The sequence below is a fragment of the Ursus americanus genome, chromosome 13, assembly GCF_024610735.1.
Source record: "Ursus americanus isolate L20-20 chromosome 13, mUrsAme1.1.p, whole genome shotgun sequence".
Lineage (NCBI taxonomy): Eukaryota > Metazoa > Chordata > Mammalia > Carnivora > Ursidae > Ursus > Ursus americanus.
In genome coordinates, this window is record NC_142139.1 from 20876033 (window position 1) to 20894348 (window position 18316).

At 36.2% G+C, this 18316-nt stretch overlaps 1 protein-coding gene across 1 annotated transcript; it reads right to left on the reverse strand.

The window, feature by feature from the left end:
• Positions 1–1731: 1731 nt before the first annotated feature.
• On the reverse strand, positions 1732–18245 carry PGRMC2 (progesterone receptor membrane component 2). The gene is made up of 3 exons (XM_045798995.2): positions 17729–18245; positions 3510–3665; positions 1732–2387 (listed from the first exon to the last, which is right to left on the reverse strand). Exons 1-3 carry the CDS (start codon positions 18240–18242, stop codon positions 2290–2292), a joined length of 768 nt encoding a protein of 255 aa, XP_045654951.2. The 5' UTR covers positions 18243–18245; the 3' UTR covers positions 1732–2289.
• Between the last annotated feature and the right edge of the window lie 71 nt (positions 18246–18316).

Here is an 18316-nt window from a genome sequence, read left to right on the forward strand (position 1 = left end):
GAAAACCATTCTTTCAATTCTGGCTCAGTGTGTTGGTAGGTTTGGATTAGGGACCAAGGATTTATATTTTTAGCACTTCAAGGGGTTCTAATCATCAGGAAATTCAGGAAAACAGAGGCTAAGGGGAAAACAGCAGCAAAAACATCACGGCAGCTCCCATCCCCTTACTCCAAGACTACCCAGCAAACTACCTGAGAATGAGGAACACTCAACTAAAATTGAGGAATTGTCTGTAGAACACGGTTTATTTCAAGTCCAAAACACAAAATTACTCAATTTTCTCAACAGACTGCATAATTTTTACTGCATGGATATTTAGGGTTTCTCTATTCACAAGTGTAGATTTATTTCTGAACTTTAGGCTCAAATGATTCATATATATATATTTATATGTTTACTACAGAGGACATGTACTTTAACAAATTTGTTTAGAAAATATTTTACATAAAAACACACAAAGCATTTACCAACACTCTTCAGTCTTTACAACCAGTCTTCAGCAAAGATTTGGCTGAAGTTCATCATTTTCTACAAAACATTCCAAGATTGGATATAATAGAATGCAGTATTTTACATACTTTAGCTTATTATTGCAGTTTAAATTTCCCCTTTCTTTGATGGCTTCTGCATATATTATACTCATAAAGCAGAATAAGTCTTTTCTTTAACTGGTGACTTGTTAAATAAAATTATTTTTTTGGTGTAACTTGTTGCCAACCAAGAACCTAAGCAGGCCTGATGAAATCACAGAACTGACAAACATAGGGCTTTTACAAACGAACAACAGGAGGACTCAGTACCTATGAGAATATCCTTTATTATTTTGTGTTCAGTAACTACCACCTGGTGCTATTACTTCTAGTATAATCAGTTGGCATCAAAATATAAAGTAAAAATATGTACATGTTTATATATCAATTCTTACCTGAATAATCTCAGATCTCTTGAGAATGTTCCACAAAGTGGAATTTCTTCCTAAAGTTACAGTGAATGTGGTACAATGTGTACAACTTAACCAGTGCCTGCTTTTCATTTCCAAGATTTTTCCTTATCTTGAATCAAATGCACAATCCTGACCACCGTATCATAATGCACTGGCTTACGGTTTGTGTATAAAGTCCAACTCAAGCTTATTTTGGTTTATTGTACATGCTTTATTAAAACGGTACTGGTATTTACAGTATCTGCAGAGTCCCTTCCAAGGTGCTCTCACACACATTCAGACACACCCATACAACATCCATACTACAGCCCCATGCACCCACACCAAGGAGATGTGAGGGTCAGACTCCTAAAATTAGGCAGCTGTTGGGGGACAGAGTTGATTTGATTTTCAATTTTTTTTAAAAGAGAAAAAGCATGAGGGAATGCATTTGGCCATTACAATGCTAATTAAGTTTGTGTATATTAACATATGTGGCAGTAACACTGAATATTCCTTTTACATTCTATATACACAGAATGACATCAAGGTTTTGCGGTCAACAGAATATCCCAACTTCAGTCTCAATGCTGCTTGTAGTGACTTCTGAATTCACATAGGGGCTTTCCCTAAAATAATTCAAGTCTATGTAAGTGAAATAAGGCACAATTAATATTGATTTGATCTAGGGGTAGGGAAGGGATAAAAACTAGTTTCAAATGGTCTTACTATTGAGGAATTAGCTTGGACTTAGATCCACTTGAAATCCCTTCTAATTTATGAGAAATAAAGGTTTTTTTTCTTTTCCCTGACAAAACCCAAAAAGAAAAGTTTGGGAATTCACATTTTAACGTTTCGGTGACCTAAACTACTCAAATTGATGTGCACCCCCAACCTCTCCTGCCCAGGTCTCTTCCCTCAAAGCTAAAACAAGAACACAGCACATGAATCCCTTGCAGTTTTTGAGATCTGTACACTTAAGTAGCAAATACATATCTGGTTGTCTTTGATTTTTTTTTTTTTAAAAAAGGAGGAAGGAAGGGAGGGAAGGAGGGTGGGAGGGAGAGAGGGAAGAAGGAAGGAAAAAGTAACCTTGTGACTTTCTTGCTCTTTAAAAATGTCCATTTCCTTCTTTTCAGGATGATGAAGCCCCACCAGACATTATAAACAACTGCAACAAATGAGTTTGGCAGCATAAATAATGTCTAGTATTCAAATCTTCATAGTGAAACTCATTTAGCTTGTATACAATCTGTTGAATGTTTTTTGCAGCAGGTGAACCAAACCCAAAGACGCTGGACATTCTGTGAAAGGGAGTAATAAGAATTGCAGTTCTGAAGGCCCCTGACTTTGGTTGTTTACAAAGTTCAATCCTGTTTATTGTGATCCTTGGTATCTTCTTCATCTGTATATTCTGATGGTTCTTCTCCTGGTTTTAGGAGTCTGCCTACATAATCATATTTTTCTGAAAAATACATCAAAAGAAAATCAGTAGTGATCAAATTCGTTTCACTATTCCATTCTACAGCCAGGAAGGTGTTTGCCTCTCTTTTAGAATTATACAGAATAGGCTAAGTTGTTCCTATTGCTCACCTTGGCTGGTCTTTTTATTCATGTAAGGCTTGAACAAAAGAAAACAGGATTAAGGAATATACAAAGCTTGGGAACTGTGCTTTGCAGGAGTTCTTAACCAAGGACATTTCATCAGAATCACTTAGAGATCATGGTAAGTAGATTCAACCAGAAAATATTCTTGGGGAGAAAATGTGACATAGGCTATTACCGTCCAGGAAAATAAACCAAATGAAAAGCAAAGTCATTTGTTACTTATTATCCTGTGTTCTTTGAGATCTCAGTGTGTGGCTCCAGTCATACCATTATTCTTTCTCCTATCAAACTCTCTTCTTCCATCTCTGTTAATATTGCTTATTTTATGTTGCCAGGTATTAATTTAGAACACCATGGTGTCCAAGGTGATCCACAGTTAATTACTTCTTGGTCAGGCATTTGAACCTAGGTTAAGTGAATTAACCACAAACCAGGAGGGTAAGATAGGAGGACTGCTTCCTACAGTAGAACCAGTTCAAGTGCCAAGAAGCCAGAAGAAGTGTTTCCAAGGGATGCACAGGTCACATAAATAGCTATCTGGATTGTCACGTAGGAGGTAATAACTGATGCCACAAGGGTATAATAAAGGGGAAAGATTTTTTCTTTATGGTTTGAGAGTAAGATCAATAAAATCATTTTGGAATAAATTATAGTATCGATATCCAAAATCAATTCATTTTTAAATAGAAGTCTATATTTAAAAATACCATGTCTTCATTAAAAAGCCTTATAAGACTAAAGGTGTCACAGTTTTTGTTAGACTTACATAGTTTGAAACAAGTCAACTTTTAAATATAGATTTTAAATAATAATAATAATAATAATAAGTAACCATCACTTTCATATTTAGCTTTTTTATCATCAAATAATGATGGTGATGAAAACAGATATCCTTAGGCTCTTAAGGGATGTGAAATAGTATACACTTTCTTTGGCCCTAAATTTAATATTTCCAAAGAACCCGACAAAATGAAGGTACCTTTAAACTGCATTTCCCATTCTCGAACACTCTCCATCTGTACAGCATTCAAGTCTGAGAGATCATCATATTCATCTTTAAGTGCATCTTTATCTAGGCAAAATGTCGCCAGTCCTCTGGAGGCATCCCTACCAGCAAATATTCCATATGGACCGGCTGGAGGGGGGGGGAACGAAAAAGAAATTATTGACATTAACTTAACATTATTTTAGAATGTCTCAAAGGAAAAAGCCAAATAAAAGAAACCTCATAATGACTCATATTTGGTACACAGCCTTAATTTCAAAATATGACAGATACTAGACGGGATAATGAGAAATTTCTTGGAAATCTGCCTGTAGAACAAAGTAAAGCTTTTCACTGAAAATTTAAAATTTGAATTTCAAATACGTCAAAACTTGTATTCAAAGTTGAAGACTGTAACATATTAGGGAGAAGAGGAAACTTAAGCAGTTCGGTTTGGAAGCTGGTTTGTCTGAGGGGAGAGAATGCTTCACTGACTGCTGTTAATTAATTGTGGCGCCTAAAACTAATCAACAGAACATCCACTAGATAAGCATTTGTTAAAGACTCAAGTCAACTGTGGATCTAAAATATTTTTCTTTCTCTTTTCAAAGTAGGTCATACGAAAGCAGAGACTGTATCATCTTTGTACCCCCAGTGACTAGTTCAACACACAGCACATGCAGATGCTCACCAGGTCTTTGCTTAATGATTGGTTTTATCAGAAATATGACCCATTTTCATAATAAGTACCACCTGACTACCAGAATATACTCACGATTACCTATATAAACGATGAAAAGTCATTAAACAATGGTTTTCATTAGTCACAGCTCTTGGGAAACAGGAGATATTTCTATAAGGAACAGGTTTTTTTTTTTAAGTTTTTATTATTTTTATTTTTGGGGGGGTAGAGTGTGAGGAATGGTGGGGGAGGAGGAGAGAGGGAGAGAGAGAGAATCCCAAGCAGGCTCCATGCCCAGTGTGGAGCCCCATGTGGGGCTTGATCTCACAACCCTGAGATCATGACCTGAGCTGAAATCAAGAACTGGACACTTAACCAACTGGGACACCCAGGCACCCCAAAAGTTCTTCTGACTGACACAAAATGATTAGCGTTTTGTCCAAGGAATTAGGCAGCAGCCTCTCTAGGGAGGAATGGCATTATTTTTATGCTGACAGAAGTGAGCCATTCCCAATGTTTGCGCTTGAGAGCAGCAGTTGTCTTGCTCATGTCAGTACTTAATGCCTAGCACATGCCTGGCATAAAGTAGAAACATAGTAAATTTCTTCCAAAATATTAGCTGCAATTTCAAATAAGGAATAACTCTTGATTTTCAGACAGATTCACTTATGGTAAGTAAAATCTCCACCCAAATATATGATAAAAAAGACACTTCAGTTCTTTAAAACATATAATAAACAAAACTGAACCTAATTTTCCATATCAAGAAACTGGTTAAATTATAGTATATGAATTTAATAATTGTAAATAACTATGAACAAGAATGAAGTATCTCTATGTGTACACATACACAGAGTAACTGAAAAGAGCAATTCATAAGAGTATTTGTATATAGAGTATTATTTGCTTTGAATTAAAAAAAATACACATACATGTGTTTGTATATGTGTGAAAAACACCAGGAAGAATACAGACCAACACTTAATAGTGGCAACCATTTCTGGAGAATGGAAGAAAAAAATTTCACTTCATATAATTGGTAAAGTCTGGCTAGTTAGAAAATTATCATAATTATTATTACTACTATTTTTATTTATTATTAATTGAAGTATAGTTGACACACAATGTTATATTAGTTTCAGGTGTATAACATAATGATTTGACAACTCTATACGTTATGCTATGTTCACTGCAAGTGTAGCTACCGTCTGTCACCATACAACAGGGTTACGATACCACTGACTATATATTGCTTATGCTGTACCTTTCTTCCCTATGATTAATTCATTCCATGACTGGAAGTCTGTATCTCCCACTGCCTTTCACACATTTTGGCAAGCCATTCAACCGCCTCCCCTCTGGCAACCATCAGTTTGCTTTCTGTATATATGGGTCTGTTTCTGATTTTGGTTGTATATTCGTTAAAAAATTATTTTTATAATAAAAACCTTTTAAGAGTTATTTCTGTCTTCATGTTAGGCTGCAGAGCAGATCATATAAGTTTTTCTGTTTAAAATGTTGGTTTAGGGGCACCTGGGTGGCACAGCGGTTAAGCGTCTGCCTTCGGCTCAGGGCGTGATCCCGGCGTTATGGGATCGAGCCCCATATCAGGCTCTTCTGCTATGAGGCTGCTTCTTTCTCTCCCACTCCCCCTGCTTGTGTTCCCTCTCTCGCTGGCTGTCTCTATCTCTGTCGAATAAATAAATAAAATCTTAAAAAAATAAATAAATAAATAAAATGTTGGTTTAAAAATTAAGTGATATCTGGCTGGCTCTTGATCTCAGGGTCATGAGTTCAAGCCCCACATTGGGTGTAGAGATTACTTAAATAAATAAATACTTAAAAAAAAAAAAAAAGATTTCCAAAATACCTACTTTTACAAAATAAAATTTTTTCCCCCTGAGGCTACAGTTTTCCATACATGACAAAGGTAATTTAGAGAAAATAATTTTAAAGCCAGAATTACTAGCTCAATTATTATGAGCAACACAGTGGTCAGTATGAGAGCTTATTATCCAGTTAACAAAATAAAATACTTTCCAATGAGAAGTAAAAAAGAAAAAAACCCTACAAATTCCTTAATTTTTAAATGAGCAGAGTAATGATTATACCCATATTCATATTTGAAAACATTTAGGAAACTGAGGGTAATGTGTCAGAAAAGTATCTGTGCATTTAAGAGTACAATTCAAAATTCTACTTAGACAATAATCTAAACATTTATGAACATTAATTCGAGTTACAGAAAGCACTGCACCATAAAGATCATCAGGTAAAATAAGAAAGCCATTCTCTGCAAGTTTATAGCATGGAACCAGAAGTGGCATTTGCAATAAATTTAAAAAGTAGCATTATTAGGTATTGATACCTTAACATGAAAATAAAGGTAATTCTTCCCAGTAAAGTAGTTTTTAATCCTGCTTTTTCTATTCCTAAGTATTTTCCATACTGCTACTTAATATTAGGTGACATTCACAATTACCATTTCATGGTTATATATTTTCTTACCGAATGAATATACCTAAAATGTAATCATTTTCCTAGTAGTATACACTTAGGCTACCATTTAAAACTTTTAAATATGTCTTCTATATAAGAAAAAGGGATACTGTTTACAACTGGCCAACATTTATAACCTTCAAACTATCGCCCATTATCTCGACCTTGCAAAGGGTATTAAGCATTTAAGAGAAATTCAATATTGTTCCTTAAATTGGAATTAATTATTTTAGAGAAATATTAACTTTGAAAATTAAGCAAGAACAAACAGTCCCTAGGGAAAAGAAAAGTAGTTGTTTTTTTTTTTTTTTTTTTTGCCTAACTCCACATGCTTTGTGCCAATAGCTGTTTTTCCTGAGATGGAGATCATAGATAGATTGATAGATAAGTAGAAAGATTAGAGAGACAGAGACAGAACTAGTGTGATTTTTTTCAAAACAAAGTAATGCTGACAAACTTAAAACAGCGATGAGTCATACAACAGAAAAAATAAAACTGATCACAGCTAATAAAAACCTACAAATGTAAAATGATATTTTTCAACCTTTTAAAGAATTTTCTAGCAACGTGACTTTCCTCTCTCACAGTCTTGCAAAGTGAAAGGAACAATTTTTGCCCTCCTCACCTTGCAGATGAACAGGAGCAGAGACATTCAGTAACCTTCCTAAAATTACCAAGAGACTTTGGAAGTACTATCTCCACTTTTCTACCTCAAACACAATACAGTTGAGAAAACACACAGAGGATCCACAAACCCAAAGATGGAATGACAACCCTGAAAACTGGAGCATTTCATTAACTGCAAAATTTCAGGGGAATAGATACTTTGGAATACCTATTAAATCAAAATGAAAGAATATTAACAAAAAAAAGCTGTATACACCGACAGCTTTTCTTATCATTTTGTTATAATATTTACCTCCCTGGCCTGCAAAAGTCAATCTACTTCAGGGTACTTCAGAGTATAAACTATTAAACACATCTAAATGGTAAAAAGGAGAGAAGAAAAGATGATCATTATAAAAAACAGCAATCAGAAAATCCTCCATCTTTGAGTATATTAGTTATATACCAATGCATTCTCTAATAAAATTCTCTGCCAATTTCTTTAAAGAGACCTCAACACTGAATAGATGTAAAAACAAAACTTCATGAAACATGTCTTTTTTTTTGGTTTTAGATCCCAATTTAGTAAGAGAGAACTTGAGTCAACAGGTAATAATCCAACCCCATTTCTAGGCAAAATGATGCTTTATTAGCTCTTGAATAGTAAATAATGACTCAATGATTAACATACTTCCCTACTCTCTGAACTATATTAAGCTGTCTTCTCCACATTTAGGATTTCCATCAGGAAACATTTAACTTCCGAAAAGGTCTTTTTTGGAACAGTTTTCTTTACTTTTTCCTGTGAGACCATAAAGAACATAACATTAAGAACTAGAATTGGGGGGCGCCTGGGGGGGCGCAGTCGTTAAGCGTCTGCCTTCGGCTCAGGGCGTGATCCCGGCGGGCGTTCGGGGATGGAGTCCCACATTGGGCTCCTCCGCTGGGAGCCTGCTTCTTCCTCTCCCACTCCCCTGCTGTGTTCCCTCTCTCGCTGGCTGTCTCTCTCTCCGTCAAATAAATAAATAAAATCTTTAAAAAAAAAAAAAAAAGAACTAGAATTGGAACTGGATGGATGTGCTCTGAGAAAGGAGGATCTGAGGTCTACCTAAAGTACATTTCTCTGCATTCATGATTGAACCAGAAGCAGTATCTGAGAAGCCAGGAATACCTCCCCATTCCACTACCCCCTTAACACAACAAACATAAATGTTACGGATTCCAATATTCTGATAATCATACTTGCCTATCTATAATACTAAAATAACAGAACTATCCAAGAAAAGCAAATTTTAATGGTACTAAGTCTTTTGGTATAATTCAAAAAAAAAAAAAAAAAGGCCAGTTTATATAAATTATTTTGACTACTAAGGCTCTTTAGACATAACATTTCAGTAATAACTAAGGGAATTATAATCTGTTGCTTTATTGAAGACTATAATATAATACTGATATAAAAGTGGATTTACAATTTCAAGAAAATTCTTGCTACAAAAAATGAACAGCAATTATTCAACCAAAGAAGTTTCTCTCTAATACATAACAAATGTTCTAGGTTGTCCTTTTAATAACACATCTTTTTAAAAAAAGATTTTATTTATTTATTTTAGAGAGTGCATGAGTGGGGGCGGTGGGAAGGAGGGCAGAGGGACAGGGAGAGGCAGACTCCCTGTTGAGCAGGGAGCCCAACTCGGACTCAATCCCGGGTCCCTGGGATCATGATGTAGGTGGAAGGCAGATACTTAATCGACTAAGCCACCCAGGTGCCCCAAAATAAATCTTTTTAAAAATAATGTTAAATATATCAAAATGACATTATACGAGAATTCAGATTTCATTAATACTTTTTAAGAGTTAACACAACCCACGGCACAGAATTTTTTAAAGTTCAAAATTCAGTAAGTCTACTAGTTAGTGAATCCTGAAAAGGCAAAAACATATGGTTACTGTAAGAAAATGTTTTAAAGAGTAATTTAATGAACAGAAAATTCCAGAAGGAAAAAAAGTACCTAAATTTTGTAACATAATTTTGTGATTATTAGGATGACTGTGTAGCTACATTACTATTTATGAAGAGAAGAAAATTCCAGAATGAATATTTCAGTTATTTCCACTAAAGTTTATAAACAGCCTAGTGTTCTGGCCTGTTTTGACAACAGTCTTTTGTGATTATTAAAACAACTTAAAAAAAAAACCCTAATTATACTTGGTATTGAGTAATTTATTCCAAATAAGATCATAATGGGTCTTGTAATAAATGAAGCAATACTGTAAAAGTGATGAAAAGAAATCCAAGTAATAAATATTATTATTTTACATTTAGATTTAGGAAGTCCCAAGACTTTTAGATAGAAGGTAGTGTGGTGAAAATGATCGAATACTCAAGAAGCCAAGATACCTGGGTTCTAGAGGCCTCAACCAACATTTAACACTGGGCAAATCTTAGAGGCATTGGTATTAAACGGGGAAAGTATCTATCTAGTTTGGCCTCCAACTAAGGCAAGTAAAATACTTTCCCCAACTCAATCTTGTTTCTGAAATTCAAATTAGAAAGCTGTCAGCAATACTGTGGGTTCAGCTCAGTGGCCTTGGCCCTTACAGCTAGGGTGGGGACAAGGAAGACTGAAAAATTAAAATCCCAGGCCTGTGCTAGATGTGGGAGTGGGGACTGAGTTTACACAGCCTCCAGAGAATGAGAATGCTAAGGTGAAGAAACAGCATGGACTTAAACATCTATTGGAATTTAGAGAACAATAAAGGTTATACTGTAAGCGTTGGGGGAAAAAAAGAATTATTCTATAGTGTTGGGGTAACTAAATAATTTTCTGTAAAAATCCTTATTTCACATCTTAAAATAAATTCCAAATGGAACTAAAAAACCCCAACCACAAAAGTATTTTTAAAAACTACGTATTTTTAAAAATAACCTTTTTAGTGCAAAAAAACTTAAGTAACTTATCATAGAAAACTCAGCAGCCATAAAAAGAAGATAAATTTGAATACATAAAACCAAAAATTTGTGTGGTTTACAAAAACACCATAAATAAAGTAAAAAGACAAATAAACTAGGAAAAATGTTTGCAGCTAAGGTTGATTCACTTTTTAAAGAACACTTAAAATCTCTAAGAACAATACCATGATTGAAAAACTGTGGCAAAGAATGTACGAACAGATTATTTGTAGGAAAGGAAATATAAATGACTCAAAATTTTGAAGGTGTCCAACCTCACTAGAAAAAGAGAAATATAAATTAAAATAATATTGAGATACCATTTTAAATTCTCAGATTGACAAAGACCAAGAAATTTAATATCACGTTTTTGGCAAAGCGGTGAGAAATAGGCATTTTCATGAAGTGTGAATTGGTCCAATTTCTCTGGAGGGCAATTCACAAATAAGTACCCAAATTTAAAAATGTCCCATACCCTAAGACTCAGTAATTTTACTTCCAGGAATTTACTTTATTAAGTTTACTCACATGTGTAAAAGGACATGTACATGAATATTTACAGCAACACTATGTATTAATAAGAGATTGGAAACAACTTAAATGTTTGTTAATAGTGAACTGTTAAATTATGATATATTAATGTAATAGAATAAGCATATATTCAAAAGAATAAGATGACTCTACTTAAGCTGAGATGAAAGGCTTTCCAGATATTAAAGGTTTGTACAATGTGCAACAATGTGTGTGTGTGTGTGCATGAGCGTGCATGGAGACAGTACATATCCATATACTTATACTTACAGATAATAGCTCTGGAATAATACTTAGATTGGTTCCTCACTTCTAGGAAGGGGAACATGGTAACTGGGTTATTTTTCAAAATATATGCTTTAAAATATTCTATTTTGAATATGTGTTATCTAATAAAAATAGGATTTTTAAAAAAACTTCCATGAGGCCCTATTTAGAAATATACCTAAGACACTCTACAGGAAGACTTCTACAACCCAAGGCTTAAGCATAGGAAAAAAATCCCCAAGAAACAAAAAGACCATAATTGCTGAAGATAAGTTTTTGTAGTAAAAATTACATGAAGAACTACATGAACAAATCACCATGGAGGAGTGAGCACATACGACAGATGAGAACTGGCATCCCCAGAATAATACAAGCAGATTAAACAACTATATAGTATGTTTGCTTAAAATTTTTAAGTAATTAAGAGATGGAACATTAAGGAAAGATTAAGAGACTGAATGAAAAGCTAATGTGTATCTATTAGAAGACAATGGGGGAGGCAATAATTGAAGAGGTAATGGTTTCAAATTTTCTAAAATAAATAGATGACACACATACTCAAATTTTAGTAGAGTCTGGCACATATTAAAAAAAACCAAATTCCCGCCTCAGCAAATCCTAGTAAAAGAGCAGAATGCCAAAGACAAAGAGAAAAACAGATTAATCAAAGGAATGAAAATAAACCAAAAGCAGACTTGAAGAGAAGTAGAAGACAGTGGCATAATACTATTGAAGATCTGAGGTAAAACAATCAGTGTACAATTTTATATCTGAAACCTATACTATTATTCCTGCATAAGGGCATATGGAGACAGAATTTTTTGTGTGTGTGCCAATGGAAAACTACAGGACATACCTCACTAAAGTAAGAGCTGAACTCTGAACAAAGGAATGAGATGCAAGAAATGACAGTGAATGAAGAAAATGGTAACTATGTTGGTAAATTTAAACGAGGGCTGACAATAAAAAAAGGTTAATACTTTAATCAACTTGGGGGAAGAGTTTGAAAAAATACAGTAATACCACAGAATTAATAGTATACTAATAGTAATACCATAGAAAATAGTATACTAATAGTAATACCATAGAAAATAGCATACTAATAGTAATACCACAGAAAATAGGGTGAGGGAAGGATTAGAGTAAAAGCTTTCTAAACCAGGGCTACAACATATGGCTGTATACTACACAACCCCAAGGGACACCATCCACATTTGTATACATAGTAGTTTTGTATATTTATCAAGAAATATTCTCTCAAATGGCAGTAAAGTGTCTTAAAGAGAGTTTTTCTAATTTACAAAGATATGTTTGGCTAAACATTCCTATATTCTTCAGAATAGTGTAAAGAATGTTAATAGAATATATCCAAATAAGTAGGGAGAAAAAGTGGAAGAATTAAAAAAAATTAATCTGAGAAGGAAAAAAGGTAGGAAAAAAAGCAGCAAAGTATGACAAAGATAAATTACTAAATAAGAACGTAGAAATATATCTAAATATATCAGTAATGATAGAACATATAAACTGATTAAGCTGTTAAAACAGTGTTGAGGGGTGCCTGGGTGGCTCAGTCAGTTAAGCATCTGCCTTCACCTTCCACTTGGGTCATGATCTCAGGGCCCTTGGATGGAGCCCAGGATGTCCAAGTCTGGCTCCCTGCTCAGCAGGAAGTCTGCTTCTCCCTCTCTCTCTGTCCCGCCCTCTCCACACCTCGTCCTCGCTCTCAAATAAATAAATATAATCTTTAAAAAAAAAAGACAGTGTTGATATTAGATTCAGTGAAAAAAAATCTCGCTATATTATAAAAGAATAATAATAAAACATATCACAGATCAGTGGAAAACACAGTGGAAAAAGAATCACTGAGGTAATACTAACCAAATGAAGGCTGAAGTCAAGTCTCAAAATCAGTAACAGGTTAAGGATGTTTCTTTCTCTGATTAACACAATATGATCAGTTCTAGATCTAGTGCTAGATAGCATCAGAACACCCTCACACCCAATCTTTGTATGGCTGACTCCTTTAGGTTTTTGCTTAAATATCAACCCTCTTTTCTTGATAAACCAGTATAAATACAGTACCTGTCTTAACCACCTAAAGTCCTTTGTTACCCTCTGTTACATATCCTATTCATTTCTTTCATAGAATATTTAATTACAAATTATAATTATATACTGAATGGTTGTTTATTGTCTGTTTTCCCAAATATTTTAAAAACTCCACACAGGTAGGAACCCATCTGTTTTGAAAGCTCAGTTAACTCATTTTTCACAACACCTTATTTAAGAAACAATGTAATGTAATCCAGGGAATTCCTTCTCAGTATTTAAAATGGAGATGGAGTCCTGTATTAGCGATCTTGAGACAGGATGCAGGTTCTAAGGGTACAGCAGTTATTTAGTGATGTCTGTCACGGGTACAGAGGAGAGGAGTCATCTTGGTCATAGATTATTGAAAGAATTATTAAAAGAATTTGAATAGCTAACTCCAGATCTTACTAAATCTATTTTCTTCCAGAATGAATAACATCTTCTGGTTTCATATACGCTTTCAGCTATCCTTTAATACTTAGCATTAGCATTTAACACAAATACAATTCCCTCAAAGATTAAAAACAATGGAATGATGCTGAACTCAGAGTAGGTATTGTAGAAATAACTAGTATAAATTTGAGCAGAGTATCAAAACTCATCAGAAAACCTAGCTGATCCTTTTATTTTACTGAAAGTTAATGGATATGTATGGCCATTAGTCCAAACAGACCCAGTTGGCCTCAAAGCAAGTAGGTGGGATGAGAGCTGAGTAGTGTCAATAAGATATCCATGAAGAAGTGGTCAGGTTGGGCCTAGTCTATATGTTGCAATTCTTGCTTCAACTGCAATTTTGCAAACTATAAATAAAAGTTAACCTATCAAAGATAAAGTTAAAAAAAAGAGGAAAAACACTTGAAAGGTACATGTGCTCCTTTCCCCATCCCTCTGAATATTAGGCATCTCATGGGGTACCTCTTTTATATATGACTTTTTCTTTTCCAGCAGAATTTAAAAGGTAAGTTGGAGAAAATACAGTTTCGGTCTGTGTCAAAGAATATGCTACCCGGAATAAGGGGGAAGCAATATATTTAAATTTCAGAAATTCAGGATAAACTATTAGAAAGATCAACTGTATAATTTCTCGTCATTCTAAAGAATAAATAAAAACATTATTTTGGTAGAATTTCATTGTTGTAATATTAAATCTAGTTACTTAAAATTATACTATTTCTTCTAGTCTTCCTACTCTATTATGACTCTAGGAACATATGAAATTATATTTTGTAGTAATACAATGGGAAGGGATGGCCTGTGAAGTCAGTTAGACCGTGTTTGATTTCGAGTTTGGCCACTGAGTATGTGATTTTGAGCAAAACCTCCCTGGGTTTCAGTTTCCACATCTGTAAAATGGGAACATAACTTATCTCCTAGGGCTGTTTGAAAATGAAACGAGATAATAAGCTCAATAAATGGAGTTTCCTCCTCCTTCTACCTTGACCTCTAAAATCAATGCTATTGAACAGAACTCTTGGGAAGATGGAAATATTCTATAAAGTGCACTAATATGGTAGCCATGTAGCTACTGAGTAGTGGAAATGTGGCTAGTATGGTGGAGGGACTCAATTTTAATTATATTTAATTTTAAAATTAAAAAGCTGTATGTCGTTCGTGGCTACCATACTGGACAGCACAACATACAGCCATGAAAGCATGTCTGAGGCTTTAAATCCTTACGGGAACCAGGAAAGGTATAAAAACAACAGTAAGATTCTCCAGAAGTATATCCCAGAACACAGGTTACCTGAAGTATAGATAGGCTTTGTGGTTAAATATCTCTGGATTTGAATGCCATTGTCTGTATGACCCAAGCCAATTTACCCAAAATACCTACACTCAGACTCCCCATCTGAGGGCAGGAATACTTACTAACCTCATGGAGGCATTGTGGAGATGACAAATTAATGGATCTGATATAGTAGGTGCTTAACAAATCTTATTTCCTTTCTCCTCCCATATTCATTGTTTCTTATATGACCACTTTCCTCACATGCTGGCCAAGTGCCTGAGTGTTACTAAATTTAATGATGACAAATGTAGTTAATGCCAAATGTTTGCCTACATGTGTTTACTTCACTAAATTGTCAATATTTAATTTTTTAAGAACCCAAACTTTAAAAATGACTAAAAAAACAGTATCTTCAACATAGAAAAATAAATCTCACAAAACAATTTTTAACTCTAAGACCAATACTGTCAAATGGGAATAGATATTGGCTAGGCATAGAAATGAGGTTTTCTGGCTTCTTAGCTCATTATTTCAAGCTACTAAGATTGTCAGGCTGAGATCATTGCTTCTGAATTATTCTGTTACAAAGTGCTCAATTCACTTGAGGATGAAAATAAAAATTAAAACCCAAACTGAACTTATATCTGTTTCATAGCCAGAAATTTGGCTTCAAGACTTTTGGAAAAAGTGTTACATCTTCTATTAATGTGAAATATCAACATATTCCAAGCCCACAGATGAACTGGCTACTTTCAAGTTCCTTTCCATAATATAACATTCCAAACATCTCCACTAGGTTGATCAATAAATACTTAGAAAATAACTAATTATCCCTAGGCTGTTCATCAGGACCTGGGAATTGGTGGAAGCCATTTAAAACTTACTTCTCCCTTGTTATCTGAGGAGCCCCCTCAATGCTCAAGCCACACAAAGGCTATCTACATCACATCTATGACTCTCATCTTAATTCTTAATTTGTTAAAGAACATTTGCCACTGGAGGCTCCTCAACTGTGTTTAGGACAGCCTTTCCTAGCTATTTTCAGATAGTGGCAAGGCATAATGTGTGAGGACTAACATGCTTCTTTGCACTAATACTTTGTTTGGTTCATTGTCAGTTTAAATAGAGGCTACAAGAGCAGATCTTTTAGTTGGGTAAGCTCTATATTAAAAACTAAACCTGTACACAATTTCTAATCTCTGCACATACATTTTAGTATCAATAAGGAAAAAATTTCAGGTACAAAATACCGTGTAAATCCTTGATTTAAAAACATTAACTAATTTGGTCCATCCATTTAACTACTATACTTTGGCCCTATTCTCTTGTCCCATATACTTTGAAGTAAACAAAAAAAAAGTATTAACCGTTTCAGCAGAGTTAAGTAGATAGACATTGCTTTTCATATTTATCCAACCAGAAGCACTATCTAAGACTTGGTTAAAATGAATGTAGATCTACACACAAAAATACAAGCAACGAGGAAATTAAACAGTGCAGCACATAAAATCTCCAATTTCTTATCTCTATTCCACTTAACAGCAAACCAAAGCACTTCTAAAATATATTCCAGCCACCAAGCACTGAAATCAGAAGTACATATTTGCAAGTGCCAATAAATCTCACATACTAACAGATGAAATCAAGAAGAAAACCAACTTGTTTTCTAGACTTGCCAACCCCCTTGACTTTAAGGCTTGGATGTCCTCTTTCAAACAACAGGTGACTCTAGGTCCCTAATTTTATTATTATTTATTTTTTTATTGTAGTCACTTTAAGCTTAGAAATAATTACTACATAACTAGGATGTACAATGTTGCTCAATTTTATTGTATACCAGCAGGTTCCATGAGTCTGAACTGAAGTTTATTAGCACAATCTGAAATGTATGCTAAACTATATTGTAAAGAAGGGTTTCTAACCCAACGACCCTACACACACGATTCTCTGAAAGCAAAGTTCTAAAAATCTTTAACTTGCAGAACTGGTGCACTGGGGTATGGATTTATAGCTCTTTTAAGTTTTTTCTACTTAGTGAAAACACAGTAAATGATTATCAACGTGTATTTGAATACTTGCCCTCCTACTACCAAAAAAAAAAAAAAAAAAAAGAAAGGAACCCGACAGGCCCGCCTGCTGGGTAGTTGAGCTCCACCCCCAAAACTCTGGGAGACTACCCTTGCCAGTCTTTATTAAGATCTACATTCTGGTCTGTCCTCATCCTACATACATTGTTAATCTTGGAAAACATCTCCATACTAAAACTGGTTTAAAAAAAGAGTCTGAGACGTTGCTTATATGCCCAGACTTCACAAGCTAAACGATGGGGACTTGGAACTACGTGTACCTAAACGTGGCCTTATGGGGAATAGTAGAGAGAAAAGGGAGATCAGTGGTAAAATAGAGTAAAGAAAGGAAAGCTGCGAATTACCTGGCCTACAACTTTGGGTCCCTACTTTAGGTATCTCCCGTCCCTCCTGCTCCCACCCATCCCAGGAACCAGAAAGCTCAGGGAAGGTTGTGGGCCAGCGCGAAAGGAGACAACTGAAAGGATTTTGAAAAAAATTCAGCACAACAAAAAGCGTCGTGGAGGAACGGGATGGGAGAAAGATTAAAGCTGAGAGCTGGTTCCTGGGGCGACAGTGAAACCCGGATTTCGGGGTGGGGGGAAAAGCTGGAGGTGCCCGCGGCTGGAGGTGTGTGTGGGGCGGGCCGTCCCAGGTGCAGCAACCAAGGCGCAGGGGTCCAGACGTCGAGAAGGCTCGGCAAACTAACCAGGGCCCAAGGGCCTCCCCATAGGAAGGGGGTCGCACCTGAGATGCAGGAGGTCCCCCCCTCCCCTTCCAACTCCTCCTCACCCGGGCCGTAGAACTTGCTGCCTTTGGTCACGTCGAAGACTTTCCCATTGACCGCGAGCAGGATGCGCGGGGTGCGGGACCCGTCGTACTGGCGCAGCTGCTCCAAGCTGAAGTCCCGCTTCTTCATGCGAGGCAGAGAGGCAGCGGGACTCTCCTCGCCCGCTCCGACCCCGGCGCCCAGACCCCGCCGCCCCCAGCGCACCCACAGCCGGTAGGCCCCCAGCAGCACCAGCGCCACCAGCGCCACGTTCAGCAGCATCTCCCCGCCCCCCGTCAAAAGCGCCAACGCTGCTGCCGCCCAGCCGCCCCCTTCTGCTGCCGCTCCCGCGCCGCTGGGGCTTTCACTGCTGCCGTCGCTGCTGCTCTCACTGCCACTCCCCAGGGTGCCTAGCTTCACGTCCCCATCACCCGCCGCCATCACTGCCCGCCAGCGCCTTCCTCCTCCTCCCCGCCCCCTGCCCTCCCCAACCCCACGGCCAACGCCGCCCATCTGGGGCCTCCCAGCCAATAACATGAGGAGAGGGGGCGGGGTCAAGCCTCCTCTCCATTGGGTGTTGACGGGGTAACGTTGTCTTGGATCTCTCCCTC